Raw genomic sequence first — 27616 nt, forward strand, 5'->3', positions numbered from 1 at the left:
GAGGTCTATCTCAAGAGGATCTATAATCGCAGTTGTCATTACTGGCTCACATGTTTCCATGGAACAGACCTTAAAAAATATATAATAATAATTTCTAAAATAAAATCAATTAGTACCATAAAAGACAATTAATGCTGGTGAAAAACCTGCTATAACACCCGGATTGAAAAATGCCAGCAAAACCTGATAACACACTATAAATACTCAAGAAAGATAAATGAACAAATGAAAGAAAAATGTTTTTTTATTTATTATTTTTTTAGATATATTATTTTCACACAATGGTCCAAATTAAGTGTGGAAGAATTTATGCTTCCATAAGGGGAAATGTAAATTGCTTTCATTAAGAGTGTCACTGAATTATTTTGATGATTTTCTGGTTATTTTGTCTTTTTTTTAGTTTTAATAACATTTTCCTTACATTCTTTCTCATGTGTTTACACAACAGTTTGATGCATATGTAATGCACACATATGTTTATGCATTAAACATGCGCTGGAGTCAAAATATCAACATAACTGATTTAAACAAGAAAACTGTCCTCTGCGTCCTCATGAACATTTCTGTCATCTCCATTTCATTAAAGGCTGTGGAAATCACTAAGCATGTTAAGCACAGAAACAAAACAAAAATGATGTGGTAATGTACGCAAGTACCTTAACCAACATTTATGAAAGACCCTATTGACAAATACAGTGAAAAAGTAGGTGCCCACTAAAACGTTATCAGTTCTGAGAGGGATCCGTGGGCCAACAGGAGCTAAGACCCAGCTGGGTTTGATAACATATCGGCATCATGCGTCAGAACAGGTTGGGATAAAAACGCAGACCTTCTACTGAATCGTCTCGGCACAAGTGACCCATTTTTTCAGCTAATAACAATCTGTAAAAGAGAGCGATACATCAAAATAGTGAGAAGGCACTTGAGGGATGAATTATTGATGAAATAAGGAAAAGGCTGTCTCCTGTACCTTTCTTTAGAAAGCAGAACTGACAGTCCCAACAGCTTGGCAAACTCTTCGGCTGTGAGGGAGCCTTTATCGGACACCTGGGAGAGGAAAAAGAGAAGGAAACCTCAATTAAACCAGATGGATGCCCACCAAAAGCACTGCTCTGTGTTGTGGGGGAATTGCCAAAGCTAAAAAAAATATAAACAACACTATGTTGAGATTAAGGTAAATGTGTCACAGTGCATTTATACAATGCATGTCTCACACTAAAATTGAAAGGGAAAACTTGACAAAATTATTTTTTTTATTAATTATGACAATTAAGCAGAGGTGGGCCGTCAGGGCCAGCCTAAACTCTATCAGAATCACTGACTTAGTTTTAATATATATTTGTCCATGAATGTGTATTAAATTATTTCCAATAGCCTTTTATCTTAATTTCATAGCTTTTCTCTGGGTTGCGCTGCTTCAAGTAGTGTATATTTTCATTACAGCTTTCGCTGTAGCAGATTTCACCAGATTCACCTATATAACAAAATTAACGGCTGATCCAATATGAATAGAGAAATAAATGCCATCCCATGTCAATTGATCTCTCCTTTACTCTTCAGGGATGGAAATAATCTGATACGCCTCTCCTTCCAGCTCTGTGACCTAACACACCACCCCCAATCACATCTGCTAGCTGTGTCTTGTCCAAAAAGACTTTGAAGTTGGTTCAATTCATGTAATTTCTAGAATGAAACCGGAAACTTCTCTCACTCTTCTAGCCTCAACCATTTAATAGAAGAGGAAGAAATTGGCAGTACAAGTTTGTGGTTATATGTCTAATCCAATTTCCACTCTATGAACCCGTAATTAAACATGACAGGAAGTTTCTGCATGATGTTTGAACGGCCACATAAGTGATCTCACAGATGAGGGAAAAAGATGGCACGACACTCACGTTATCTAGAGCGGAGGCAATCATTTCCTCTTCACTGTGGGACTGGAGCTGAACCACCATAACGCCGCTGTCAAATACTCGCAACCTGACAGGGAAAGAACATATATGTTAATTCTGTTGGTTACTTAACGGGAAAGTTCACCCAAAAATGAAAATTAACCCATGATTTATTCACCCTCAAGCCATCCTAGATGTATATGACTTTCTTCTTTCCGAAGAATACAATCGGAGTTATATTAAAATATGTCCTGGCTCTTTCAAGCTTTATAATAGAAGTGAATGGTGGTTGAGATTTTGAAGCAAAATAAACTGTGTCCATCTATCATAAAAAGTGCTTCACATGGCTCCAGGTGGTTAATAAATGCTAATATATCCATATTTAAAACTTTATAAACCTTAATCTCTAGATTCCTCTAGCTGTTGTGCGTGTGTTCATGAGAGAGTCGTGTTCCAGCGGATGACATGTGATGTGGGAATATATGCTACTTTCATGATAACCAAGTTTTGTTTACAGTATCAAAGGATGCAAAGTTTCCTTTGTTTAGCAAAGTCTCCTTTCAAAGTCATAGTCTCCTCTTCAAATCCTCTGACATTTTTCTTTACAAATCCTCATATCTTCTTAATTCATGACCAGTGTTTTGTTTTGCTCTCTACTGTGTGCATCCATGTTCATCACTTTTTCACCGGAGCTTATGCTACGCCTACGTCAAACGCTGAATGCCACTGTCTCATCTACTCGCAACAACAGTTGGCGGAAAACTACAGATTGATAAGGTTTTAAATATAAACAAATGCATCCATTCTGTTCAGAAGGCCTTTATTAACCACCGTGTGCCATTTTAAAACTTGGAGGAGCCAGGACATGTTTTTACTATAACTCTGATTGTATTTGTCTGAAAGAAGAAAGTCATATACACCTAGGATGGCGTGAGGTGAATACATAATGTGGTAATTTTCATTTCTGGGTGAACTATCCCTTTAAGAACACAAGAAGAAAACATTGCTTTGTAATCTAACTGTATGCAACCTAATTGTGGTTTGTGAGTCAAATTGTTGTTTTCTTTTGAAAGGTGGAAAATGCAGCCAACAGACAGAGGGCGGACATGGGTCCTGAAAACAGGAAGTTTGCCAGGAAATGGCTGACCGATCCCACACTGACCTGCTTTGGCCTACAAAGACTGGCTTACACAGTCCACATCCCCATTTGCTCACTTTTACTCACGCAAACGCACACACACAAATATAAATGTTCACACCCTTACCGTAGAGGAAGCTTCAGTGATTCAAACATCTTGCAGGCATTGACTAAGTCCTCAGGAGAGAGAAGCTGAGAAGAAATTAGCGAGAGACAGATTATACGACTTGAAAACATCCATCCAGAATGTTTCAATTAATACAAAAATATAAGTATAGCCTGAATGCACTGTAGGTCACTTTGGATAAAAACGTCTGCTAAATGTAAAATGTAAATAAATATGTATATTTCAAAGAAATGACCCTAAAAAGTACTTTTCCTTACAAAACATATTTTCATTACACTTTGAATGTGTCCACATCTTAATCATTAAAAAAAAAAGTTTTTAGATGTCATTATGATTCTTTTTTAAAGAAATTAATACTTCTATTTAGCAATAGTTTCAATAATTCAGTTGATCAAAAGTGCCAGTAAAGAAATTTAGAAGAACTTAAGAACTTTATATTCATTAAATAAATGTATGATGGTTTCCACAAAAATGATTTAGCAGCACAACTGTTTTCAACACTGATAATAATAAATGTTTCTTGAGCAGGAAATCAGCACATTAGAGCAATTTCTGAAGGATCATGTGACACTGAAGACTGGAGTAATGATGCTGAAAATTCAGCTTTGCATCATAGTAACAAATTACATTACTCATTTCATAACATTAATTATTATAAATACATTTTAAACTATATAGTAATATAAAACTTACAATGTAGAACTTAAAACTTATTATAAATTGTTTTTAGTTTATTTAAAAAAATATATATACACACATAAATATCATTAGGTTTTGGGGAGTCACACAAAATGACATTTTAGAACCTTACTAACCTTACTGTCAAACCTTGATCAAATGATCTTTCATATGACCTTTATTTGTCAGACAAAAGTTTTTAAACATCAATAATCCATTTTATTACATTTCATAAACATTTTAATATATATAATTTTAAATGATGAGATGAACCTGAGGGCTAGTTATACTAAATGTGACAACATTCTGCTAGATGCAAACTAAACCAATGCCATCACACTCTCTACTCTGCCATCATCAGCTTCACTCTTAATGCTTCTGGGAAGAAGATCAGGATCTGATCCGATTAACTCAATAGCAAGACATACTGTACCCATGTGTCCATCTTACCTCCATTCCACGGGCTCGGTTCACCAAACAGTACACTTCAGTGAGGGCCATCATTCCTCCACGCTCCTATAAAGAGAAAGAATAACATAGAACAGCAGATGAAGAGTAAGGAAGGAAGAGTAAGCCAACCTAACAATATCATATCATTTATGTATGCAGGTGGCCATGGAAATCCGTTTGGTAAGCATAAGAAAAACCCACAGTTTATTACCTCCAGTGGGGCCTGCAGTATGTCTCCCAGCTGTCTGGCGAGTTGGATGTGGTATTGTGTGCCTGAGCCATGTGTCTCTCTGGTCACTGGGTTGGCTATACCCATACTCAGCAAATAAGACTTGAAGCGGATAGTCTTTTGTATGGCAAAGAAAACAAACTTAACAAATTTAATTGCAGCTCTACACTACATATAATAATAATAATAATTATAAAATATATATATATATATAATAATTCCAGTTTTAACATTAACATAACATTCCTACAGATGAAACAAAACTACTTATCTACTCATTTTTAGATGTATCAAAGTTTTTCCTCGTGTGGTCTTCTGTAATAACTAGTGATTTTCTGTGCAATAAATATTTATGTCTATTTGGATGCAATGATGCACTTGAGAAGCACGGTGGATGTCAATCCTGAGTTCTTTTCAGCTCAATTCTAGGTTCTATTTATGTCACTGCTAATGTTTGCCATGCTTTGGAATTATAGACCCTCCACACATAGATAATCAAATGTATTATTTTACTGAAGAGAGAAGGACTGATATCTAACCTTTTAGAAGCATGTATGTGCATATGGAGACCAAATAAAAAACAAAACAGATAGCTGCTGTATAACACTACATCTGTTATCTACATGTAATCTAAGAAAGGCTGTTAACTTCAGCAGGATCACAGCAGTAATAGAGTTTGAGGAGGAAAGGTTTGTATCTCTTCTTACAACTACATATGTGTAGGAACCAGTGTTTACATGTCTGGGGTCAGTTACTTTTTTTTTTTTTTTTTTCAGCAAGGATGCATTGATAAAGACTTTTAAACGGTTTAAAATTTGTTTTTATTTCAAATAAATGCTCTTCTTTGGAACTTTCTCTTTATGAAAGAACCCTGAAAAACTTTATCACATTTCTACAAAAATATTAATCAGCACAACTGTTATAAAAATGTCTAATAATAATAATAATATGAAATATCTCCTGAAAAATTTAGCGTATTAGAATGATTTCTAAAACATCATGTGAAACTGAAGACTGGAGTAAAGATGCTGAAAACTTGCATTTTAAAATATACTCAAATAGAAAAAAGTTTTACAATTGTAATAATATTTCAAAATAGTACCGTATTTTTAAAGTATTTTTGATACCAAATAATTGCAGCCTTGCTGAACATAATACACATTTTTCAGAAACATAAAAAAAAAAAATAATAATCGTACTGCCCCAAATTAATTATTGGCTAATGTCAAATATCTCGGCTAGTTACGTGATAAAACACTAGTGCTTCAGGGTCTTAAAGCTCACCTCATCTTCTGTGATGTCACCCTGTTTGTCTTTGATTTTGTTGGCAATGGATTTGGAGACCTCCACCATCTCTTTGGCCTGCAGGAAAAGATAAAATTGACCATGGCTGTACGGTGCATGATAACAGGACGACCCACCAACCTACTGAATGACTGACCTTTTCCATCAGTTTACTGAGATCCTCAAAGGCCTGAAAGAAAAGAGAGATGTTACAATAGAAACATGAAAGAAATGAGATACAAAACACCTCTTTATCAAGTGCTGAAATCACCTGTAAATCACTGGGTGTGCCTATTTTATGTGCTATTTTTCTCTTTCACTATAGCTGTGCCAGGAAGTTAATCAGAGCTATGAGGTCATCTAGCATTAAAAACAGGGTCCCGCTTGCTTTCAACATCAGGGGCCCCTCACTGCCTGATTGTGGCCCACAGCTTTCCTGATTATCTCAAGCTGGGATTCCTGTGCTGTGTGTCAGATATGACTACCTGTCAATCTGTTTCTCTGTCTTACCTCAGAAATGTTTTTATCTGTCTCTTTTCTCTTCTCTTCCAGCTTCCGTTCAATACCCACAATCCCCACTGCACGTGTTCTTCCTGCCTACAGAAGCACAGAAAGCAAGAGAAAAAAATGAGCCACATTCTTTGTTGAACATGCACGCGCACAAACAATAATTCAAAAACAGGCAAACAAATCACAAAGGAACAGGAAGGAAAGGGTTTGCCCAGGGGTTACTGCTTCAGGGCCACGGCCTGTTCTTAAAAAAAAAAAAAAAAAAAAAAAAAGGCAATACAAATGTTGCAAGCTAACTATTATGTATAATAAATCCACATATCCAAAGTAAAACAACATTTTTTCAAGTATTTGAACAGCTTTATGTCACAAATGACAAGTGGCAAACAACATTACGCACCACATGGATGTAATAAATACTGCATAATTATTCATTCAAAACTGAATTAAAAGGCAATTCACAAAGATTCAAAGTGTAAACAGATCCCTAGAGTAGGAAACTGATCAGGGGCCAGTTTTTCCAATTAAGAACAGCTGAAAAAAATGTATCTGGTAGTTATGCAAATTTATATATATATATATATATATATATATATATATATATATAAATCATGCCACTAATTGGAAAATAAATAAATAAAAATAATTCTTGCATTATTCAGTTATTCACAAAATAATATTTACTATTTAAAAATATATAGCTACAGTAAGTTAAAACAAAAAATCTTAAAACATTTTTCAGTAACTGAAATAAAATAAAATAAAAATATTTGATGAACAACTTTAAATGAAAAAATATATAAACAGAAAAGTTGTTTTGGCAACTAACTGATGTAAATAAATTGAAGTAATCATTTTTAGAAATATTTTATTTTACATATTTCAGTAAAAAATATTTTATTACATTGCCAAAACTAATACAGATATAAAATGCTGATTTAATAAAAAATGAAAGCTAAATAGAAATATTAAAATGAAACAAATTAAAATGTCAAAAGTACAGACTTAAAACAAACTTAATTTAAAATTAAACTTAAACGTATGATAATAAAATGTAATCAAAATATTAATAAATATTTTTAAATCATAAACTAAAAATATATATTTATACTATGATAAAATAACCAACTAAAATATACTAAAATAACATTAGATATGATAACCTAAGCCATTTTATTTGCATTTTTTATATAATGTATCCCAAACTATTAATTACATAAATATATTTTTAAAAAATGTTACTATTATTATTATTATTATAAAATAACTATGAAATTAATAGAAATATCGAAACAAAACCCAGTTGTTAATGCATCATTCAAAGTCTGAGTTTAAGCTGACCTTGGTTCCTACTCCTGTGGGGATGGGCTGTGAGACAGGTGTATTCTCCCATCGCTTCTGAGTCATCTCTTCAGTTAGACGTCTGTAAAACTACACGCCACACACAGCACAAGTTACCTTACTTACAGCTTTCTATCACTTCTGCTCCGTTCCTTTCGAAAATGTCATGACTGCTTATAGTGCACACTTCAAAATGTAAGCCAGAGTTAGTGGAGTAATAAGCTCCATGTACGTGCGGAAGCAGAATTAATCTATGCATCATCATCAGCTGAAATATTTTGGTGACATTACTCCTTAAGTTACTGACCTCAATCTGCCCATGTTCTTTGAAGGACAGCTTTATATAAGAGTACTTGCTCTGCTGGTAGGGGCCCGGCTCCTTATTTTCCGGGACAGGATGCAGGTGAATGACAATCTTGGCACTGCAGGTTGGAAAGGTAACGGTTCATAATTTCCAATATTATTATGCCATGCTACACAAGTCAGATGCATTAATCGCACACTGATGTTAAAGCGCAGTCACCTCTTTCCAATGCCTGCTGCTTGCTCCTCAAAGAATATGACTTGTGACAAGGGTATGCATATACAGCATTCCTACAGAGTAATGAGAGATTTCAGACATTGTTCTTCATTTAAAGCTTAAAAGTGTAAAAAAATAAAAATAAATCTGACATAAGGTTTAAAAAATGGACATAATGTAAGAGCAGTAAAAATATACATTATTTTTCTGGTCTCTCCAGAGAAGGCGATGGGTGCTGAGTAGAACAACTCCCACATCAAGTTTAGCCTGTCAATGAGGAAACAGTATTAAATGGAGCATTATTATACACTGTCTATTCAAGTACTGCATATCCTATCATTGCATTTGGTAAAACCCAATTCCCGATTCTAAAATGTATTTCTAACAGCACATGAAAACGACCATCCAAAATATAAATGCTTAGCTGTAATGTTTACATCATTGTCAGGTCAGTATCTTCCACATGGCTGTCATGTCAAAACTTTCAGTAGAATCCAAACTATCTTTGGGAAAAAAATACCTTGTCTTCCCCATCGTAAAGTCTCACTCCTCTTTGCTGAATTACTAACGTTTCGTCCATCTCAAGTAGCCCATTTGTCCAAACAAACCTGTCCATGTTTATCAATGTAATAAACCAAAAGTGAATAACAGAACTAGAGAATATATTACATGTAGCTTCAGCTGTTTACTTCCGCCTAAGTGTCCGGTAATGCGCCTGTTTGAAAAACACTCCAATCCCAACAAAACTTCACTCTCCGCTTTGCTTTTAACGTGTGGTATAAAAATCCATATGAATAAACCATAATAATAATAATAATATTTGTTTAATATTAAATAAAACATAGTGTCAACTGCTCTTGAGGCGTATTTGGAAACAGACTCTTTCATGCCGGGGTCTTGACAAAGGAAGTCGCACACGAACTGCATCCTTTAGCATCTCTGCTAAACCTTACTGTTCAAGGTAAACCCCAACGAACAGCGACGATATATCAAAATTATCAAAACTAGCGCGTGGACAATGACCTTCAATCATTTCAGCGAAACATGTAAATGTGCAAACATGATAAAAGACTTGCATGTATGTGAAGAATGGTGCATTTGAGCAGTGTGTGATTTAGCATTGGACTATTATTGTTCCTCACGTCATGCCAGCCTGAACTTAAAGAGACCGCCGCTCTTCCTTAATACATGCTGAACCTCTCCGAAATGATTCTTGGTTCACTAAAAGGATAAATCATATCCAAAAAGTTGATAAATTCTTACATTGATGCTGTGAATAAGTATAACAGGGTTACTGCGTTAAGCACCAGCAGGTAAATGAAGGGTTGTCAGTGAGATGCTGTAGGAGGAATTGGTAATCAACACAGTGATCGGAACATCGGCAGAGAAGATGGACAAGAAATCCTTTGATATCGTATTGGACGAAATTAGAAAGGTATTGGATTAGTTATATTTACGTAGGTTTAGGTTGCCTTTCCTGGAAAGAGGCAGTTTTGGTCTGTTTGGGTGATTATGATTATTGAATATGCAACAGAGAATAACGTGAATACTGTCATTTTTGTTTGTTCTGAAGTGTGTTTTGACAGATCAACGTATCAAAGCTATAGAGCAGGTTCATGGGTATTTCTCCAGTGAACAGGTATGTTGAACTAGCAAGAGTAGAAAACTGTAATTCCACAGTTTCTTACATCTGCTTACATGTAAAACGTCCTTCCTCAGGTGATTGACATTCTGAAATACTTCTCCTGGGCAGAGCCACAGATAAAGGCAGTCAAAGCCTTGCAACATGTAAGAATTCTGCTTCTTATTTATTTTATTTTTTAGTTGAGCTAAATGACTTTATTTAACTACATCACATGGTTTTGCCTGCAGAAAATGGTTGCAATTCCTACAACAAAGGCTGCAAACATCCTTAATTGTTTCACATTCTCAAAGGACAGAATTATTGTACTGGAACTCATAGCTCTGTAAGTTACACACTACAGAAATGATGTACATCAACAAATATCCAAACAAATTAAATATCATGCAGCAATGCAATATGTAATATATACTTTACAGAAATATTTCTGATGCCCAAAATTTCCGCCCTGTGGATGATGCGTTCCGTACTCACCTCGCTGAGAAGCGGTGTGCAAGAAAAATCCTAGAGCAGGTAAAACTTAGACTTTCATGTGAATTTGCAAACTGTATGCTATGGCCAAGTGTAGACTATGCTGAATGAATGAGGATTTAATTGCAGTACATGTCTGTAATTGTTGAGGTGTGTAAGGTGGGATGTAAAGCTCCAGTAGCTATGATTTCATCCTGTGGGATGATCCCAGGCAACCCTTACCCCAAAGGCAAACCCAGCCAGGTCACTGGAACATTCCCTGTAAGTTCCTTCATGTAATAAATCTGTTAAATACCCTTTAAATGCATATTGTTTCATTCAGCTCTTTAAAATTAATTGTGGCTTTTATTGGAACTTTATAGAGAATTCCTGCCAAAAAGGATGGAGACGATACAAACCTGGATGGAAAGGGGATTGCTGCACGCATTCTTGGACCAAGCAAACCAGTATGTTTTAATGGACTGGTGTTATTGAACAAACATATTTGTTCTTGGAATATTTTTTAAGCGGCTAAGGATTTCTTATTACATCCATTTTTCTTTTTCCGTAAGTCACCATCAACGTACAATCCACACAGACCTGTGCCATACCCCATCCCACCATGTAGGCCACATGCAACTATCGCTCCAAGTAAGACCCTTTTTTCATATTAGAAAAAGAATGACCAAGAATAAATTGAATGAGTAATAATCTCCCTAGTGTACAAAAATAGTAGACTATGCATATGCCAGCAATATGTCTGTAGGCAATATTGAAGTTAATTTGGGGGACTGGTTGCAGAATGTTCTTACCTTTTTCTCCGGATGCTGCCCAGGTGCATACAACAATGCAGGTCTGGTGTCATTGGGTGGGGTCATCACTGCCAGTGTGCCACCCCCACCCTACCGAGCCACTCCCAATTTGGCAGGTACAACGTATAGTTGCTGTTGCTAGCGCTGTGTGCTGCCTTAACAGCTGTGACAGCAATGCTGTCTCTAGACGCTACCTCAACATGGCATGCTCTAAATCTGCCTCCAGCACCTATAGCATGCAGTTTGATCGTGCTTAACACTCTCTCTGGGGTTTCTTTACTGATCTAACATAATTAATATGGTAATTTCCATATGCCATAAAATGCTTATAGAGAGCACAGATTTTAGCATGCGTATTGAACACTTGCCATGCTCACTAAACAGCATTTTAGATTTTTCGGAACCCATTCATGAAAGTAATGTTCTGGGAAAAAAATTGTTACTTTAAGGCACTTAAAGAAAAATCAAAATACGCACATCAAAAAAAAAGTCTTGACCAGGTGCAAGATCAAAGGATGAATAAAAAAATAGAAAAAGGATCTGCACACTGTTATGCTCCCTTTATTTCAAGAAGTTAAAACCAGCAGCGTTTTAGTCAAAGACCTTTGTCAGGCAAACACTTTATTTAAGGCACTTGCAATAGAAGTAAACCACACAGTTTCAAGTTTGAGAGCGCATGTGCAAAAATCACAATTTCTTAAATCTTTGTGGTGAGACTAATATTTTAGACTTGACTCAGTAATATGCCTAAATTTAACATCCGTTAAATTTGACAAGTTGGTTTTTTTTATTGAACCCAGAAAATTAATTAGTATAGGGTTGCAACAACTTTCCCTAATTCATTTTAACTCAAAGGGGCACTATGACATGTTGTATATTGTCAGTCCATGTTTTCAGCATGACTGCTTGCTCTGCTGCATTGTGTTTCTTATGGTGCAGCTAGTGGGTTGGGAGATATCCTGAATTCTCTCCGGCTTTCTAATGCATCTTTCAAATCAAACACTAATAAACTTAGTCATGTGGTACCTTTGTCTTCATTTCATAGGACTTTCTTCCTTCTAATATTTAATTGTGCTGATTGTTTCATATTTTCAGGTTACAGCCGACCTGTTGGGCAACTAAATCCAATCTCCAACATCTCTGGCACACCTGCTATTTCTCCTCAAAATTCCACCGCATCCACTCCTGCCACCTCCCAGCCTCAGCCTACCACACCAATCACTCCAGTTTTTCCTGGCATGGTCCCATCCCAGAACCCTGTTACCCCCTCCCCTACTCCTGCCCCCTCGCCCTCAGTAATCAAAGGGCCTCCTGTCCCAGCTGGCTCTCCCCTAGTTGCCTCAAACTCTAGAGGTCACACCACGCCAGTTCCTTCTCCGTTCGCTGGCATGCCCCCTTCTGGTCGAAACACCCCTTCAGTCATCAGAAGTCATACCCCATCTGGAACACCCTGTGGAACACCTGGGCCAAGTGCAAGCGTCCCTCCTTCTCCCTTCCACAGTGCTCCCCGCTCAGAAACACCTACTGGTGGACTCGCATCTACTCCCAGGGCAACTGATGATCCCTTGACTCCTCATGGAGCTATGGGATTACACTCAAAGAAGGGGTACCCACCCTCCTCAGATTCCCAGTCAGCACTTTCGCTCCCTGTCACTCCCTCTACCCAGTCACATTCAGTTATCCGTAGTTACACACCCTCAGGGATGTCCTCCCTCACTCCTGGACGCTCTACTCCAAGCATGCAAGGTGTTGGTGGATTACCAGTGGCGTCCAGTCCTAGTCCTAAACCCTCTCCTGGACTGACCTCTCAGACAGCCATGAGTAGCCCTGCTGGAGCTTTGTTTATGGACCAACATGCTAGCTCCATGGCCCGCCAAGGTGGAGGTAGTGGAAGCAACAGTCCAGTCCCTTCTGCTTTTAAAGGTCCCTCCCGCTCTAGCACTCCTTCTCTTAGCTCTCTAGTTATTCCAAACTCTGCTGTTCTTGCCCGACCCCTTGGCATGGCTCATGGTGCTGCCTCACCACAGTCTTCTTTGCCCAGCACTGCTGGTGTATCTGCACTACACAGTCTTTCCTCGGTTCTGGGCTCTCAGTCTGGAAGCAGCCCTTCTCCACATTTTCCAGTGTCTCCTTTCTCTGGAGCCCAGTCCTCCATTTCCACCTCATCCACTTCTACTCCTCCAGTCTCATCTGTATACTCTGGCCTGGCTCACTCTAGTGCTCCCTCGCCCTCCCCCTTTGGCCTGGGATTGACCACAGCTCCCTCCGTGTTCCCGGGTCTTCCTTCCGGCCCAAACCCTGCCTTCCAAGGTTTTGGAGGCTCAGGGCACACTGCATCAGGTAGTCCGGTGCTGTCCTCCTTGATGGGGCTTCCAGGAGCCTCTTCCTCAGTAGCCACCGTTGCACCTCTCCAGGCAGCAGCAGTCGCAGCAGCTGCTGCAGCAGGAATCTCCTCCTCTTCTCCTGTGCTTCCTGGATTCGCCTCTGCATTCAGCTCTAACTTCAACCCCGCCCTTGTTGGCCAGGCTGGGTAATTTTATTTTCTTCTGTTTAATTAAGTTGCACAACTTTATAAAGTATTAGGTAGAGAGGTTTGAATACTATTCTAGGGTTGATTTAGGGCTGGGCTACCAAACCCTGTTCCTAGAGGACAGACTCCAATTCCAACCCTGCTCCAATAAATCTGCCTGTTATTTTCAAGTAATCCTGATTACAGCTTATTAAGAATTGATTAGCTGATTCAGGTGTGTTTAAAAAAAACACCTGCCAGACAGTAGCCCTCTAGGAGCAGGGTTGGCTACCCCTGATTTAGGATTATTTGAAATAAGCAGAAAGTGCTAAACCAGGGGTGTCTAATCCTGTTCCTGGATATCTACCTAACTGCATAGATCAAATCATCTGTCTGTAATTATCAAGTGCTCCTGAAGATCTTTGCTGGAAGGTAGACCACTGGGAACGGAATTGAGCCCCTCTGTGCTGAACTAATATGGATCATCTGCATTGTCGATCAAATGGAAAAATCATTTACAAAACCAATTGAGCTGCCTATTTAGCTAGCGGGCTTCTCTAAAATGAAGGAAGTTTAATTATGCTTAATTATTTTAAGATGATTATATGTATATATTTCATTCAATATTGAAAAGTATATAAATACATTCCAGCCTAATCACAAATGGACTGTTTTATCCACTGCTTGTGTGTTATGTATTTTATGTGTATTCAAGTATCGTACTGAAAGCTTAGCAACACGGTAATGGGAAAATTTATAGGAAACAAATGAGTATAAAGTAACTTTTGAAGTTCGGTCTCAGGATGCTGCCTTAGAAGGCCGATGTAGATCGCAGGTAGCAATACAGGTCACTGGGTTCTTGAACTGGTAATGTCAAACACTTTCTAGTTGACATGTTCTGCAAAGTATATGTTTTACCTTCTATGATATGTGTTCCTCGAATATATATAGCCACAAAAATATTTTAGGGTCATTTGGCTAATTAACTTGAAGTTTAGATACCAATTCTGTCAGCAACATATGGAACAAGTGAATTATTGCTCTCAAGAAGTGGTGAGCACATATGTGTTATAGCTTTTCAGGTAGCACACTTCCTTTGAATTTAGTTTTACAGATAATTGTGAAACTACATAAGTGCAATCTATTTGTGTTAGTAAGATGATCATTAGAATTGAATTATTAATAGGCTAATGCAATGCTGCTTAATGTGTTAATTAGGCTAACTGGTAGTCTCCAGGCCCCTGGAGGTGCAGCTTTTCCAGGGTTGCTGTCTTTCCCCCCAGGGATGCCCAGCTTCTCCGCAACAGCATCTCCTGCTTCCCTCTCTGGTCTTCACAACTCCGCCATGCAGTCTGCTCTTTTGCAGGTAACTATATATTAATTGGAGTCTCTGGCTCTTTATTTGATCATTAAAGGGCTACTGGAAATTATTTCTGTGCCTGCTATTATGATTACCAGCAAGATTTAAAAAATAATTTTCTCTATTCTATGCAAATGTTAATGTATGTTTTGTTTTGTGTGATTGCAGGCTCACTCTGCATCAGCGCTAGACAGTTACCCTCCTCAGCCAAATGGATTCACTAACTACCCCGCAGCCGCAGGCTCGAGCTTTCCTTTGCAGCCAGGCCTGCATCCACAACTGGGCTGGCAGTAACTCATTGTGAGTTACAGAGTCCAGGCATATCGAAAACTACGTGACATTTTGTGTGAAGCGTGCATAAACAATGACGAACATTGTGGACTGTGGTGCTCTGCATGGAAAAAGGTGTCATAATTGTCATAACACAATTATGGGTAAAATTCAGAAACTAATGTGGAAACTACTCTCCAATAATTTCCTTTAGAAGATACAAGTTTCAAATCAAGATGAGCTTGTGGTTTAGCACACTGCACTAGTAATTTTAACATAATTTTGATTGACTTTTGAAGGCTGGACTGTATTTGAATTAAATGAATACTGTTCTTTAGTATTATTATTATTTTTTGGGGGGGTTTGTAGAAGTAATTAGGGCTTAACTCTGTTTAAGCATCATAATTAAAAAAAGAATGAATGCTAAAATGAATTTTAATACACCATTAGAGTAAATGTGAACAGTGCGGGTGTCTAAATTTTACTAAACTGTTTTTCCCTGTATCATGAAAGTAGTGAGTTAATGGACCTTTTTTACAAATGTCTGTCAAATGCTGTACATGTAAATACCCTTTGAGAATGGGTAAGTTAGGTGTTTTTTATATCTGTACTGTAGCTGTTCTGTTTTTTTTTAATTACTATTATTATTTTACTTTGCAACTCCTAAGTGACTATAGTGTTATGTATTTTACACTCTTGTGCAATTTTGGTGATATTAAGGTCAGGACCATGAATTTTACATGTATACAATGTAGATCCTAGAGTCTACAGTACTCACATTTGTTTTCATTATATGTTATAAAATATAATAAAGAATATGGTAGGTTTAGTCTAGTATGTTCGAACAGCATCATGAAATAAAAGTTCTTTTCTTAGATTTTTTTTTGTTGTTTGTCGTTATTCATAGCAGTAGGTATGTCACTTTACCCTTCACCTGTTCAGGACTTTCCAGAATGACCACTAAACCCACAACACCTTTCTAAATTGAGATACATGCAATGTAAGCAGACACTACAGACAAACCAAAACAAGTTCAAAATGATTTGCTGCCGGAATTCCAGTAATACCAGATTAAATATTAAAGATTATTGAAATTAGTTTATTGCAATTGGTTTGGCAAATTAACTTTTGTGGTCTTTGCTGGTGAACTTTTTCAGAGAACTGAAAAAGTTGAAAATGGATGATTTTTTTATGTTGATTTACCCTGCTTATACTTTTGGTCGCACAGTGGGATTGAAATAATTATTTTAATCTTTTCCACACCATGAGACTCCTGCCATTACTAGTTTCCACTTGACCCTTCGATCACTTACCTGGTGTTTGCAATGCTACCTATGAGTTCCTGCATGTAAGCGATGGATGAAATTCCTCATTAGATATAGGTAATACAAAATATTTATATAGTAAATATAGTTATAAAAGGATTAGAAATATTAATAAATAACATTTAGCCTCAAAAACCCCCATAGTTTAGCAGCAACGTTTGATTTCTTTAGATAATCATGCTTTACTGATATACAAAGTTGAAATAACTAAAAAATGTTATACTATTTTATTAATCACTTAAATGGTTTATTAGTTTTACTAAGAGTAAAACGAGAAAAAAATGTTGGAAAAGGCATTCAAATCCTGATAGGGAAAAGCACACTTGCTTGATAGCTGAAGAATAAAGTATCTTGGTCAAAAGCAGACACAGCTGATGTTTCAGAGAAAGCTTGATTAACAAACATCAGGCTCATATTGCACAGTGTATGGTTTCATAAGTCCATTAGGGTCTGTAAAGATCTTCTAATTGCATTGTAGACAAGGCCACACCCTTCATGGGAAGTGCTTTTGCAGTACAAATATCTCCCTCAGTCAGCCACAAAGCCAGCACCATCTTCTACACATCTCGTGTAGCAATAAACCCACATAGAAATGGAGTCTAATATGGAGCGAGGAACCCAGAGCAAGCAGAATCTTATCAGTAAGATGAGCTCTTTTTTTCCTCTCTCTCTTTTGTCTATGAGCATTGGACTTTAACAAGTAATGTACTGAGAATATATAGTAATTGTCTTATCTAAAACTACTACAGTGTGAGATTGTTGAGATTGATTGAGGTTGTATTCTTTAACTATCATCAGTTTGTCATTTGCATTAGTGTTCGGTTTGCAAAGCAGTCAATTTCCCACACCAACACACAATTGTGCTTGCATGAGGAAAGAGGAAGAATGAAATATGCAGTACATATATGAAGTCAAATAGCTGTTTGTGTTATTTATATTATTCCTAGTCAGAAACTGTTTAGATATAATCACCAGGAACAGACATGAAAGGTTAATTAAGTTTATGTTGTGTCAAATAATCTAACAGTAAAGTAACTGCTGGACTATTTAAAGGAACCTCAAAAAAGCTAAAATGGTGAAAAAGAAATGGTGACAGTCACAGAACACTTTACCCCTTTTTATGTAATTAAATGTATTTAATAATTTTGTACTGAAATCATGATGTTGGATTCACAAAAAAAGATTCACAAAAGTCCATGCTGATTTCAATAATCACATCAGATTATAAAACAAATCATAACTTTATAAGTAAAATGTAGCATGATGTAACATAAATATGGCCTTGGTTTAAAATTGTTTGGTGTGTAGTGTATGTGTGTGGAAAAATTAGCATTAGGTGTTCACCACCCACCCACTCATAAAAGACCACCTAGAGCTGATTTATGATGAAGATGGCCTGATGAGACGTTTATCTGAGCTACTGCTGATCCTGTAATTGAATTTCTGGTGTAAAGTGTTTTATTAAGGGTTGGGGTAAAAAATAAGATGTGGTTACATTATTGTAGGTTGTCTATGTCTCAAATGTGTATTTTTTTACAAAGTCCCTCCTTCTGACAAGCGCTGTCTGTTCTGATTGGCCAACTGACCCAGTGCATTGTGATTGGCCGAACACCGCAAGCCCTTGTCAGAAATATAATGTCCCTTTCCATAATCCTGAGCTCAACCTTTCACAATAAATGTAAAGACAGTTAATAATGTCCATAGTTTTACCATCAGTTCAAGCGCGGATGAAGAACAGAGTGGCGTGACAGATACAGTGATGAAGCTCGTATATGTTTGCAGTACACAAGCCACGGACGGTTAAGACAGCTGACTCCACTGTGTGACCCTGTCTCTCTCTCTCTCTCTCTCTCTCTCTCTCACACACACACACACACACACACACACACACACACACACACACACAGACACACACACAACACACACAGTGTGCAAAAACTCCACATTTAAACATTCAATAGCAAATACTTAAACTGATAAAAAAAACATACTTTCAGTAGCTGATTCAGAAGGGTCAGGTTGTCGTGGCAAAGTTAGAATGACCTCCTCTCCTAGGTTCATGAAACAGTTGTCCATAAAATGCGTTCCTGTTCTGTTTTAACTTGCGTAATCCTAAAGAATCCTAAATACATCTACTTTCGGAAGGTCAAATACAGTGTTGTTGCTTTTGCCTGATACACACAGTTGCACAATCTTGTAACACTCCAAAGAGGAAGGAAAACTTGAAATCACAGCATATGACCCCTTTAAACTAGGATGTGGGGAAAGTCCTGAAACTGCATGGTTCCGTTCTTCCATAAGGCTATAGCCTTTATTAGTATAACTTCCATGTGAAGCATCAAATCAAATTCAGTATGCACTGAATAAAACATGTAATTAGCAAGGTGTTCTTGAACAATTTGTCCTATTTATCTTCATGTTAGTCATGTGCTACCATTTTTTGTGACTGCAGGTGAAAATAATGGGAGTCTGGGCTGCTTTGGGTGGTTCCTTGTGATTACCTCTGCATTTTTCTCCATCTTGTTATTTCCAATCAGCATTTTCGTAAGCATTAAGGTACAAACCACAACAGGACAAACAAAACATTTTGTCATGTTGAAAAATACTATTACTACGCTCTCTTGGACCCATGTTATTTTAGTATGATTTTTATTACTATTTTGGATTCATTTTATTTTTGTTTTTTAAATATACAAAAAAAAATATACAACATTTTTTTTTTATATTTTGCATTTATTCAAATTGGTCACGTATTCATTTGACTATAGCTATTTATAATAATAATTAAAACAAAATTTGATAACTAAATACTTTAGTTAAGTCTTGCACTTTAACAGGAAGTTACATCAGGAATGTTTTACACCCGCAGTTGTTGTTCAAATGTTTTATAACCCACTTTATATGTTTGTTTACTGTTTTATAGATTGTGAAAGAGTATGAGCGTGCCGTCATATTTAGACTGGGGCGGATAACAGCCCGAAAAGGCAAAGGACCAGGTAAACAACAATGTTCAGTTCTTGAGTATACTGCCAGTCTCTAAGATCTTCGATTCAGTAGATCACGTTAAACAAATACTGAAGGCTAAGGAGATTAACATAACTTGTTCTTAAAACAATAATGTGACCTGCTAGCTCAACTCCTGAACATGGAGTTTAGTTCAAATAACTAATCAATGATGCATGACACAGATAACAAATATAATTCTAAAATGTTACCTGTGTCTAGGAATCTTCTTCATCCTCCCCTGCACGGACACTTTTGTCAAAGTGGATCTTCGAACCATCTCATTTAACATCCCTCCCCAGGAGGTAAACTAAAAATAAATACTAAATGAACGAGAAGTTAATATCGAGTAACTTACATTTAACAAGCAATAATGGCAATGCAGTATCAACTACTCTTTCGAACAAATCTTTTCCTTGAATGATTCAATGACTCGGTCATAAAAACTTGTTTCTTGTGAAGTTTGAGTCTGAATTCGGAATAAAAATAAACAGTGCTCTTATTTGTGCCACGTATATACTGTATACTGAGATTTTGCATAAGATTGTCAGTAAACTGTAGTCTGATGTTTAATATAAAATGTGCATAAATTCATCTATTTAAGACTCGCAATTAGTATTTACTCATGGCATTTACTAAGTGGCCACATTTTTTTTTTTTTTTTTTTGCATTTAGATCTTGACCAAAGACTCAGTGACAATTTCTGTGGATGGTGTTGTGTACTTCCGTGTAAATGACCCTGTTGCCTCGGTGGCAAACGTGACTGATGCAGATTACTCCACTCGTCTACTGGCCCAGACCACCTTGAGGAACGTCCTGGGCACCAAGAACCTGTCTGAGGTCCTTTCTGACCGAGAAGGCATCTCCCAAAGTATGCAAGTGAGTGTGATAATGCCAGGTATAATGTTGTCGCTTGAATTGTCTGATTCAAGTAGCTGAACGTTTGTCCTATGATTCTCCTCCCTGCTGCAGATGACTCTAGATGAAGCCACAGAATCATGGGGAATCAAGGTGGAGCGGGTGGAGATTAAAGATGTTAAACTGCCACTGCAACTGCAGAGAGCGATGGCAGCCGAGGCGGAGGCGGCCCGTGAGGCCAGAGCGAAGGTGAGTAATACTGCCACACATTACTAATATATGCAAATGTAATTTACTGCTAATTTAATGAACAACTGTGTGATGCCACACCCTAACAGAATGGTTTGTGATGAAACAGGTCATTGCAGCAGAGGGTGAGATGAATGCATCCAGGGCTCTGAAGGAGGCGTCTCTTGTGATCTCCGAGTCTCCATCCGCCCTTCAGCTCAGATACCTCCAAACACTCTGCACCATCGCGGGTGAGAAGAACTCTACCGTCATCTTCCCTCTACCCATGGACATCATAAGCCCCTTCATAAAGAAATGATCGCTGAGTATTCCCAAAGTTTACACGGGTTTACAAATGATTTATTAAAAAAAATACAATATCAATATCATATTTTAGAACATATATCAACATGTAACAACTTTCAAATGCCAATTATATATACAGTGTATGCATGAAGTTAAATAAACTGCAATAAAAACTGATTTTATATTTTTTTAAACATTTAAAGTCATTTTCACCCACGTGTCTTCCAGCTGTTCTTCATCTAACCTTAAACAGCTATTCATTCTGATCCCAAAAAGAAACTAAGAACATCTACAATCATCAAAGTTCTTGGTTCCAGATTTTTCACCTCTCCTCTGTTCACACAAGTGTTTTCTAACGTCCCACTAGAGGACACTATTGTGCCAAAAGTTAGAGGAAATGAGCTCCCGGTGTCTGTCCATGTTATGGTGGTAGTTCTAAGATTCCTGGGTGGTTCTCCATCATCTCTTCTGTCAGTATGATGGATTCCTCATACACATCCAGACGGAGACAAAGAATAACACTAAGGGGGAAGAATGTGTCCATGTGTTACATTTGAAATTTCATCTGTGACAAAATTTTAAATAAAATAATAATAATAATAATAATAGCAACACTGAATTATTAACACTTAAAATTAAAATTTGATTTGCATTTAGTTACTACTACAGAAAGCTTGATATATAGTGCACAGGTCATGTGGACTACTTTTTTGCAAGTAACTAAAAATCATTCACTGATTTGTTCAGGGAATAGAGTTGATTAAATTACTCTAAAAGAGTAATTACTCATTTTCAACAGTGTAATTAGATTACTGTACTAATAAGACCTACTCTCTCTAAAATGTGTTGCATTACAAATTAATAAATACTTTCTTAACCTCGACCAGCTGAACAATACAGGGATAGATATGAAACTGCTCTTTTAATTATTTCAGATAAATAATATATAATTAAATAAGTTATCAAATCAAATTATTCAAAATTGAGACAGTAATATTAAAAACATACATTTCAACATGTTATATTGTTCTATACAGAATTGTTCTATAGTCCATACACTATTTAATGTAATTACATCAGAAATAATGATTAAATTGCAGAAAAACTGAGAGTAATCCCTTACTTTTACTAATTCATGGTGGGTGGGGGATAAAAATTGTTTTTTTTTTTGTTTTCTGTGTGCATGTGTGCTCTTGTTTTTGTGACATATCAGGACACATCTCTGTATAATGACATGGGTATGACACAGGTATTACAAGGAGAGGGTGACTTATGTAACCCATGTTATGTAACCCACGCTTATAAATCATTCAGAATGAGTTTTTTTGAGAAAGTAAAAATGCACAAAGTTTCCTGTGAGGGTTAGGGTTAGGTGTAGGGTTGGTGAATGGCGATAGAACATACAGTTTGTACAGTATAAAAACCATTACGCCTATGGGATGTCCCCACTTTTCACAAAAACAAACACGTGTGTGTGTGTGTGTTATTAATAGTATGCTTGGTCAACCAATGAACTGCTCCTTCACAGTCCTTACTCGAATGCTATTGGCTCGTCAGACTTTTCAAAAGGGAGCAACTTAAATGAAAAATAGTCCTGAAGTAAAGGAAACTGATTATTTTAAATAGACAAAAAAACACTTTTTGTACAGCTTAAGTGAATTGCCATTGTATGTCAGTAGCTACAGTATGTATTAATTCTTCAGATTTCTACATTTATGTTCTACAGAAAAAAACAAAAGCATTTGAATTTGGAACAAAAAATTCACAGAATTTATGATTTTGCCTAAACTTTTCCTTTAATAAAACCAGATGTTTTCACAAGTAAAATGGATGCAGTTTAGGAATATAGGTCTAGGGGTGGTCTACTTACCAGATCAGGGTAGCTGGTATGAGAGTTAGGCCTGCAGCCAGCAGGAAACTAAACCCGGAGAACCAGGACAGTGTAGCTGCATAGATGCTGCTGAACATTGTAAATGCGACACCAACACTCAGCATCTCCACAAAGGCTACACACGCAAACATGGCACCTGTATACAAACACACAGCCACAAGGAACAACCTTACAGTCATCAATAATTCAGAGTTCAAGTGAATTGGGAATGTTCTATTTTTTTTGGGAACGTCTGGATTTGCCTGCTGGGAATGAACAATAAACTGTAACAAATACAATTTAAATTAAAGTCTATTCTATTCTATTCTATTCTATTCTATTCTATTCTATTCTACCGTGATTTTTTTACCTTGCTCAGACCCAGACACTATTTTGGACATCATGGATCGTAAGACAGGAGTTGGCATGATGGATAGCAGCAAAGGCAACCTCACTGCAAAAAATAAAACATACACAATTGTTCCACCTGAAAATAGACCATCCAGCCACCCGTTAGAAACTCCATAAATGGCCAAACGCAGTCTTACCCAGGAACATGAGCAGGGTAGACTTCGCAAACGCTGCCATGATGAGGCCGGCTGCAACAGACATCAGCCCCAGGAGGATGATGTAGGCGTCAGGCAGATAGCGGGACAAGCAGCGTCACACCGGCGAAACTCACCAGATAGATGGCAGTGGAGAGAGCCGAGCCATAACCCACAAACACCTCACTCCAACACAGAGGAGTGTTCAGCTCATATAAGATGAAGATGGACATGCCACCCTGCAGGGCTACCTGTGAGGGACACAGTAATGATAAAGAAGAGAACATTCAAAAGAGGAGCGCTTAATTGAAGTAGAAATATTTTCAATATTGTCAATATAACTTGTTTGGAAGCATCCATTATTTCTTAAATGTGTCTTTCCGTTTGGTGCCACTAAAAAGCACTTCACTGTGACTTCTGATGTACCACAAACAGATGGAGCATGTGAATAATGCCAGGATGATCATAATCACCCTGAAAAAGGCAAAAGCAGCCAGCATGAGCAACAGCACAATGTTCCTTCTCCGCTTCGAGGCCGCAAAGAGCAGGTAGACGCCCTGCAGACGCACAGTAAGAGCCTGAGACTGGCTCAGTCGAGGGGCTTCAGAAGCCCCAGATGAAGGCAAACTGGGATTTGGAAGAACCAGGGACTCCTTCAAGACCACCAGCACATAGAAGAGGTTTACCAGATGCAGAAAGGCCGCGGTGAGGAAGGGCCAGGTGAAGCCGGCAGCTTTGATGTAGAATCCAGTGCACAGAGAAGCTAAGCCAGTCAAAACCCCTAAAATCATGTCCAGCCGAGCCATTCGGACAGTCTTCTGTCCTTCTAGATCTTCTCCGCAGAGGTCGGCCACATAGGCGAAACATCCGCCGATCAGAGTGGTGGGGCCACCCATCAGGCCCGAGAGGAAGGAGGCAGCTAACAAGTAATTGAGACTGAAGGAGAATCTACTGACCAAAACATAGCAGAGGGCGAACAGAGTGTCGCCCACCAGAGGAGGAACGATGGCAACTTTACGCCCGCAGTAATCACTGTATGAGACCAGGAGCAACGCGGAAATGAGGCTGGGAATGAGAAAGCACAGTTCACTCTTGAAGAGGAAAATTGAGGTCTCCTTCTGCACTGCCTGAGAGAGGAGAGGGAAAGAGAACATGAAAATAAGACACTGCTAATTCAAATATCTCAAAAGACAGGCAGCTTGTGAAGTGAAAAGGAATTTTCTTACACACACAAGGACCTCAAACAGAAACAAGTACAAAACATGAGCTCAACTAAAGCAAATATAACCGGTTCTGCAGAACTCTTTTATTGAAATATGACCATCATCAATGTAAACTTTAGCTGACAAAGCAAACTGTTTAGCCTCTGCGCGCCCTCAATCTATTTCAGCTTTTTAATATGTCTTTCTCTGAGCTGTTTCATTTGCTGGCATTTTTAAATGTTACAAATGTTATTTTCATAGTATTTATCTTGTTCAAAAATATAAAAAATGTTTATTGTTGTAATTTATTAGTATTCAGCATAAACTTATTTCAGTTAGTTGCCAAGGCATTTTGTTTAATTAGATTTTTTTTCAAAAAATGTTTTTAATAGTTTTATTGATTATGTCCAGATGTTTTATTTCTCCTATATGATCAGCAATTTACAGTGTCTTTTCTAGGAACTCAATTGGGAAGTTCAATAAGAAGTTCAATTGGTACATATTAAATCTTATTAACAAAAACAAATAATTACTGTCCTTAACAGCTGTCTTTCATCATAACAGAAAAGGGTTGCACTTTATTTTACAATACGTGTACTAACATGTACTTATAGTGAACTTACAGTGTATTTATCTAAGAAAGTTCTGGTAACACAAGGTAACTAAATTGGGGTAGGGTTAGGTTTAGGGGTAGGTTCAGGGTTAGTACCTAGTTGTTACATAGTTATTGTAATTACTATTATTATTCATCAGAAACAATCCAATTCTTTTTCATTTGTATACCTTTTGAAGTTATAGATTCAAAGTTAAAAGTGGCTAATATGTTGTGTTGTGTCACACACCATCACACAGATCTACAAAACGCATGTGATAAATGGCTTCACATAGAAACAGAAGAAGATTTTGAGTCAGAGGTGGCCATGAGTGAAGCAGCTAAAGGCTCTGACCTGGTGAATGGTGACATAGCTGTGGTTGTTTGAGCAGTGAGACAGACTCTCAGCAGGGTAAGTCGTGCCACTCAGCTCAAACCACAGCCTACGGTACACATACTGCTGCAGAAGAGGGTAGATCATAAACATGGCAAACGCATACAGGCCAACTGCCGGCTCGATCAAAAGCACACGGCCCATCCCACTTCCTGCTCGACACCGGCAAAAATACCGGGAGAGATGCGTGAGAAAACAGCCACTAAACCAATGGAAACCAAAAATAAAACAGTAAGAGAGGAAACTGATCATGTATTATGAATATATAATGAAAATCTCTTGGTTTACAGCTATAGATGGACTTGGTGATTCTTACCTGCAAGTTATGATAAGAGAAATCGTTCCATATTTAAAGCATTTTTTTTTCCTTTCTTCAAATCCACTCAAAATGTCACAGGGCACGGTGAAGAGAAAGATCTGTTTATCCGATCTGATTATCCATTTGGGACTTAGAGCCTGGAAGACTGAGACTTCCACTCCTCGCGTTTGTTTGTCAAGACTACAGATCCTCAAAGGAACACACACCCTCCGAACACGTAAGAGTGTTTGTGTAGCAGAAAGAAGGAAGAAGTGGAAACGAGCAAGGAGGAGAGCTGGAATAAGTACAAGAGGTGCAAAATGCATTTGGCCAGTTAGAATGTCACTGTGTTTGATAAAATACCAAACCAGTGGCATTTATTCACAGCAAGTGAATTGAAATTACAGAAGAATTCTGTTCTTCAAACACATCGCCTTCGACTAACAGGTTCTCTCTGAAAAAACTTTCTTCCAGTAAAGTTACTTAAATGTTAATTCATAGTTACCTGCTCTTAAATAATGTTCTCAAACTTTTGTCTTAATCTAATGTGATTATATTATAATAGTTTTTAGGGCCATTTTATTAATTATTATGCACAAATAAGCAAAAAAGCATGTCATTTTTTTATATTTTAATATTCTTCCCCGCCCCCCTGGTGAATACAAATGAGTTATATATAAATTCTTTCCATTCCTTGTTATTATATTCTCTATGCTACAGTTACAGTATGAACCATTACAAGTTAAAAACATACACAGGGAATCAATGGTCCGCCAAGACAAACATGCATCGATTACTGTGCACTACAACACAATAAATACCTTACAAGCAAATGTAAATCCAGTCAAAAAAGACATAATAGAAGTCAAATGCTAGTAAACACACGGATAGACAAATTTCATTCAGTACAATAAGTGACTCCATTACTCCTAGTTTACATTGACCATGTCTGTGTTTTCAGGGGCAAGTTGACATTCAGTAGTTTAGATGTCCACAGGACAAAGAGTCAGTGCTTCTCAGAACGTGATTCTGTTGTCTTTATCATTCATTATAATCTATGGACTAATGTTATAGTGAAGGTCATCTTGAGGGGCATAGAGAAAAAAAACTAAACAATGAGCTCTTCAAGGAATTTGAAGTATACAATTAAACACAGTTTCTCCTTTTAGTATATAAATGTAGATTAGTAACAATTTTGCACTTTGTTATAAATCATAGCAGGTGCAGACTGAGGTTGCTGAGGTTTTTTTGTTGAGACATTAATTTAGAAAATAAATGTACAATATGAAAAAAGTAAAACAAAAATAAAATGAAAAATAGTAAATGTGTACTAGTAAAATCAATCAAGTAAAAACAAATTGCTGAAAAAAAACCTAAATAAAATATAATAAGCAAACAAACATAAAAAAGATCTATTTATTTTATTTTATCAAACCAGATGTTAGGAGCATATTACCTGTTTGTTAGGTGGCTATAACATAATAACCTTTTCATTTTTGCTACTTTGCACAATAAATGAAGGCACATTCCTGAAACATTTATGTAATTGTTCTAAGTGAATCAAAATTATTCAGAATTTTAGGCAAGTTACTAATGTACAATGGTCTGCTGTTGTTTAATAAAAAATATTTAAAAAAAGGTGCTATTACATTTATTATTATTATTTTATTTATTATTATTTTATTATATTATTTATTATTATTTTATTATATTATTTTATTTATTATTATCCGTGCCAGAGTAGCAAAAAATGATCAACAATAAATAATTTGTATCACAGTGA

The 27616-nt window shown here is 37.0% G+C and overlaps 4 protein-coding genes across 5 annotated transcripts; 2 read left to right on the forward strand and 2 right to left on the reverse strand.

Moving 5' to 3' along the window:
• Positions 1-226: 226 nt before the first annotated feature.
• On the reverse strand, positions 227-8785 carry LOC113092437 (vacuolar protein-sorting-associated protein 36). The gene is made up of 14 exons (XM_026258030.1): positions 8690-8785; positions 8368-8436; positions 8173-8243; positions 7957-8071; positions 7650-7739; positions 6309-6395; positions 5956-5988; positions 5799-5876; positions 4497-4631; positions 4286-4351; positions 3158-3222; positions 1896-1980; positions 971-1047; positions 227-882 (listed from the first exon to the last, which is right to left on the reverse strand). The coding sequence occupies exons 1-14, from the start codon at positions 8783-8785 to the stop codon at positions 801-803; spliced, it is 1149 nt and encodes a 382-aa protein (XP_026113815.1). The 3' UTR covers positions 227-800.
• Positions 8786-9036: 251 nt separating this feature from the next.
• Positions 9037-16089, forward strand: LOC113092435 (proline and serine-rich protein 1-like). Of its 2 annotated transcripts, XM_026258027.1 has the most exons (12): positions 9037-9604; positions 9743-9808; positions 9889-9957; positions 10042-10136; positions 10231-10324; positions 10433-10543; positions 10645-10728; positions 10834-10912; positions 11097-11189; positions 12169-13603; positions 14801-14948; positions 15111-16089. In XM_026258027.1, the coding sequence occupies exons 1-12, from the start codon at positions 9560-9562 to the stop codon at positions 15234-15236; spliced, it is 2445 nt and encodes an 814-aa protein (XP_026113812.1). In that variant the 5' UTR covers positions 9037-9559; the 3' UTR covers positions 15237-16089. The 2 variants fall into 2 exon arrangements, with proteins under 2 accessions (XP_026113812.1, XP_026113814.1); XM_026258029.1 differs by lacking the exon at positions 11097-11189 and having other exon boundaries at positions 9038-9604.
• A 942-nt stretch (positions 16090-17031) lies between these two features.
• On the forward strand, positions 17032-21108 carry LOC113092438 (erythrocyte band 7 integral membrane protein-like). Its single transcript, XM_026258031.1, has 7 exons — positions 17032-17178; positions 18990-19093; positions 19461-19533; positions 19763-19845; positions 20216-20419; positions 20513-20647; positions 20757-21108. Exons 1-7 carry the CDS (start codon positions 17130-17132, stop codon positions 20943-20945), a joined length of 837 nt encoding a protein of 278 aa, XP_026113816.1. The 5' UTR covers positions 17032-17129; the 3' UTR covers positions 20946-21108.
• A 149-nt stretch (positions 21109-21257) lies between these two features.
• Positions 21258-26272, reverse strand: LOC113092436 (solute carrier family 46 member 3). Its single transcript, XM_074559900.1, is given in 8 exon segments — positions 21258-21453; positions 22803-22959; positions 23173-23256; positions 23351-23459; positions 23461-23598; positions 23821-24474; positions 25497-25737; positions 25852-26272. Coding segments are annotated over 8 exon segments (1842 nt in total). The 5' UTR covers positions 26211-26272; the 3' UTR covers positions 21258-21353.
• Between the last annotated feature and the right edge of the window lie 1344 nt (positions 26273-27616).

Source organism: Carassius auratus, unplaced genomic scaffold (assembly GCF_003368295.1).
Source record: "Carassius auratus strain Wakin unplaced genomic scaffold, ASM336829v1 scaf_tig00214588, whole genome shotgun sequence".
Classification (NCBI taxonomy): Eukaryota; Metazoa; Chordata; class Actinopteri; order Cypriniformes; family Cyprinidae; genus Carassius; species Carassius auratus.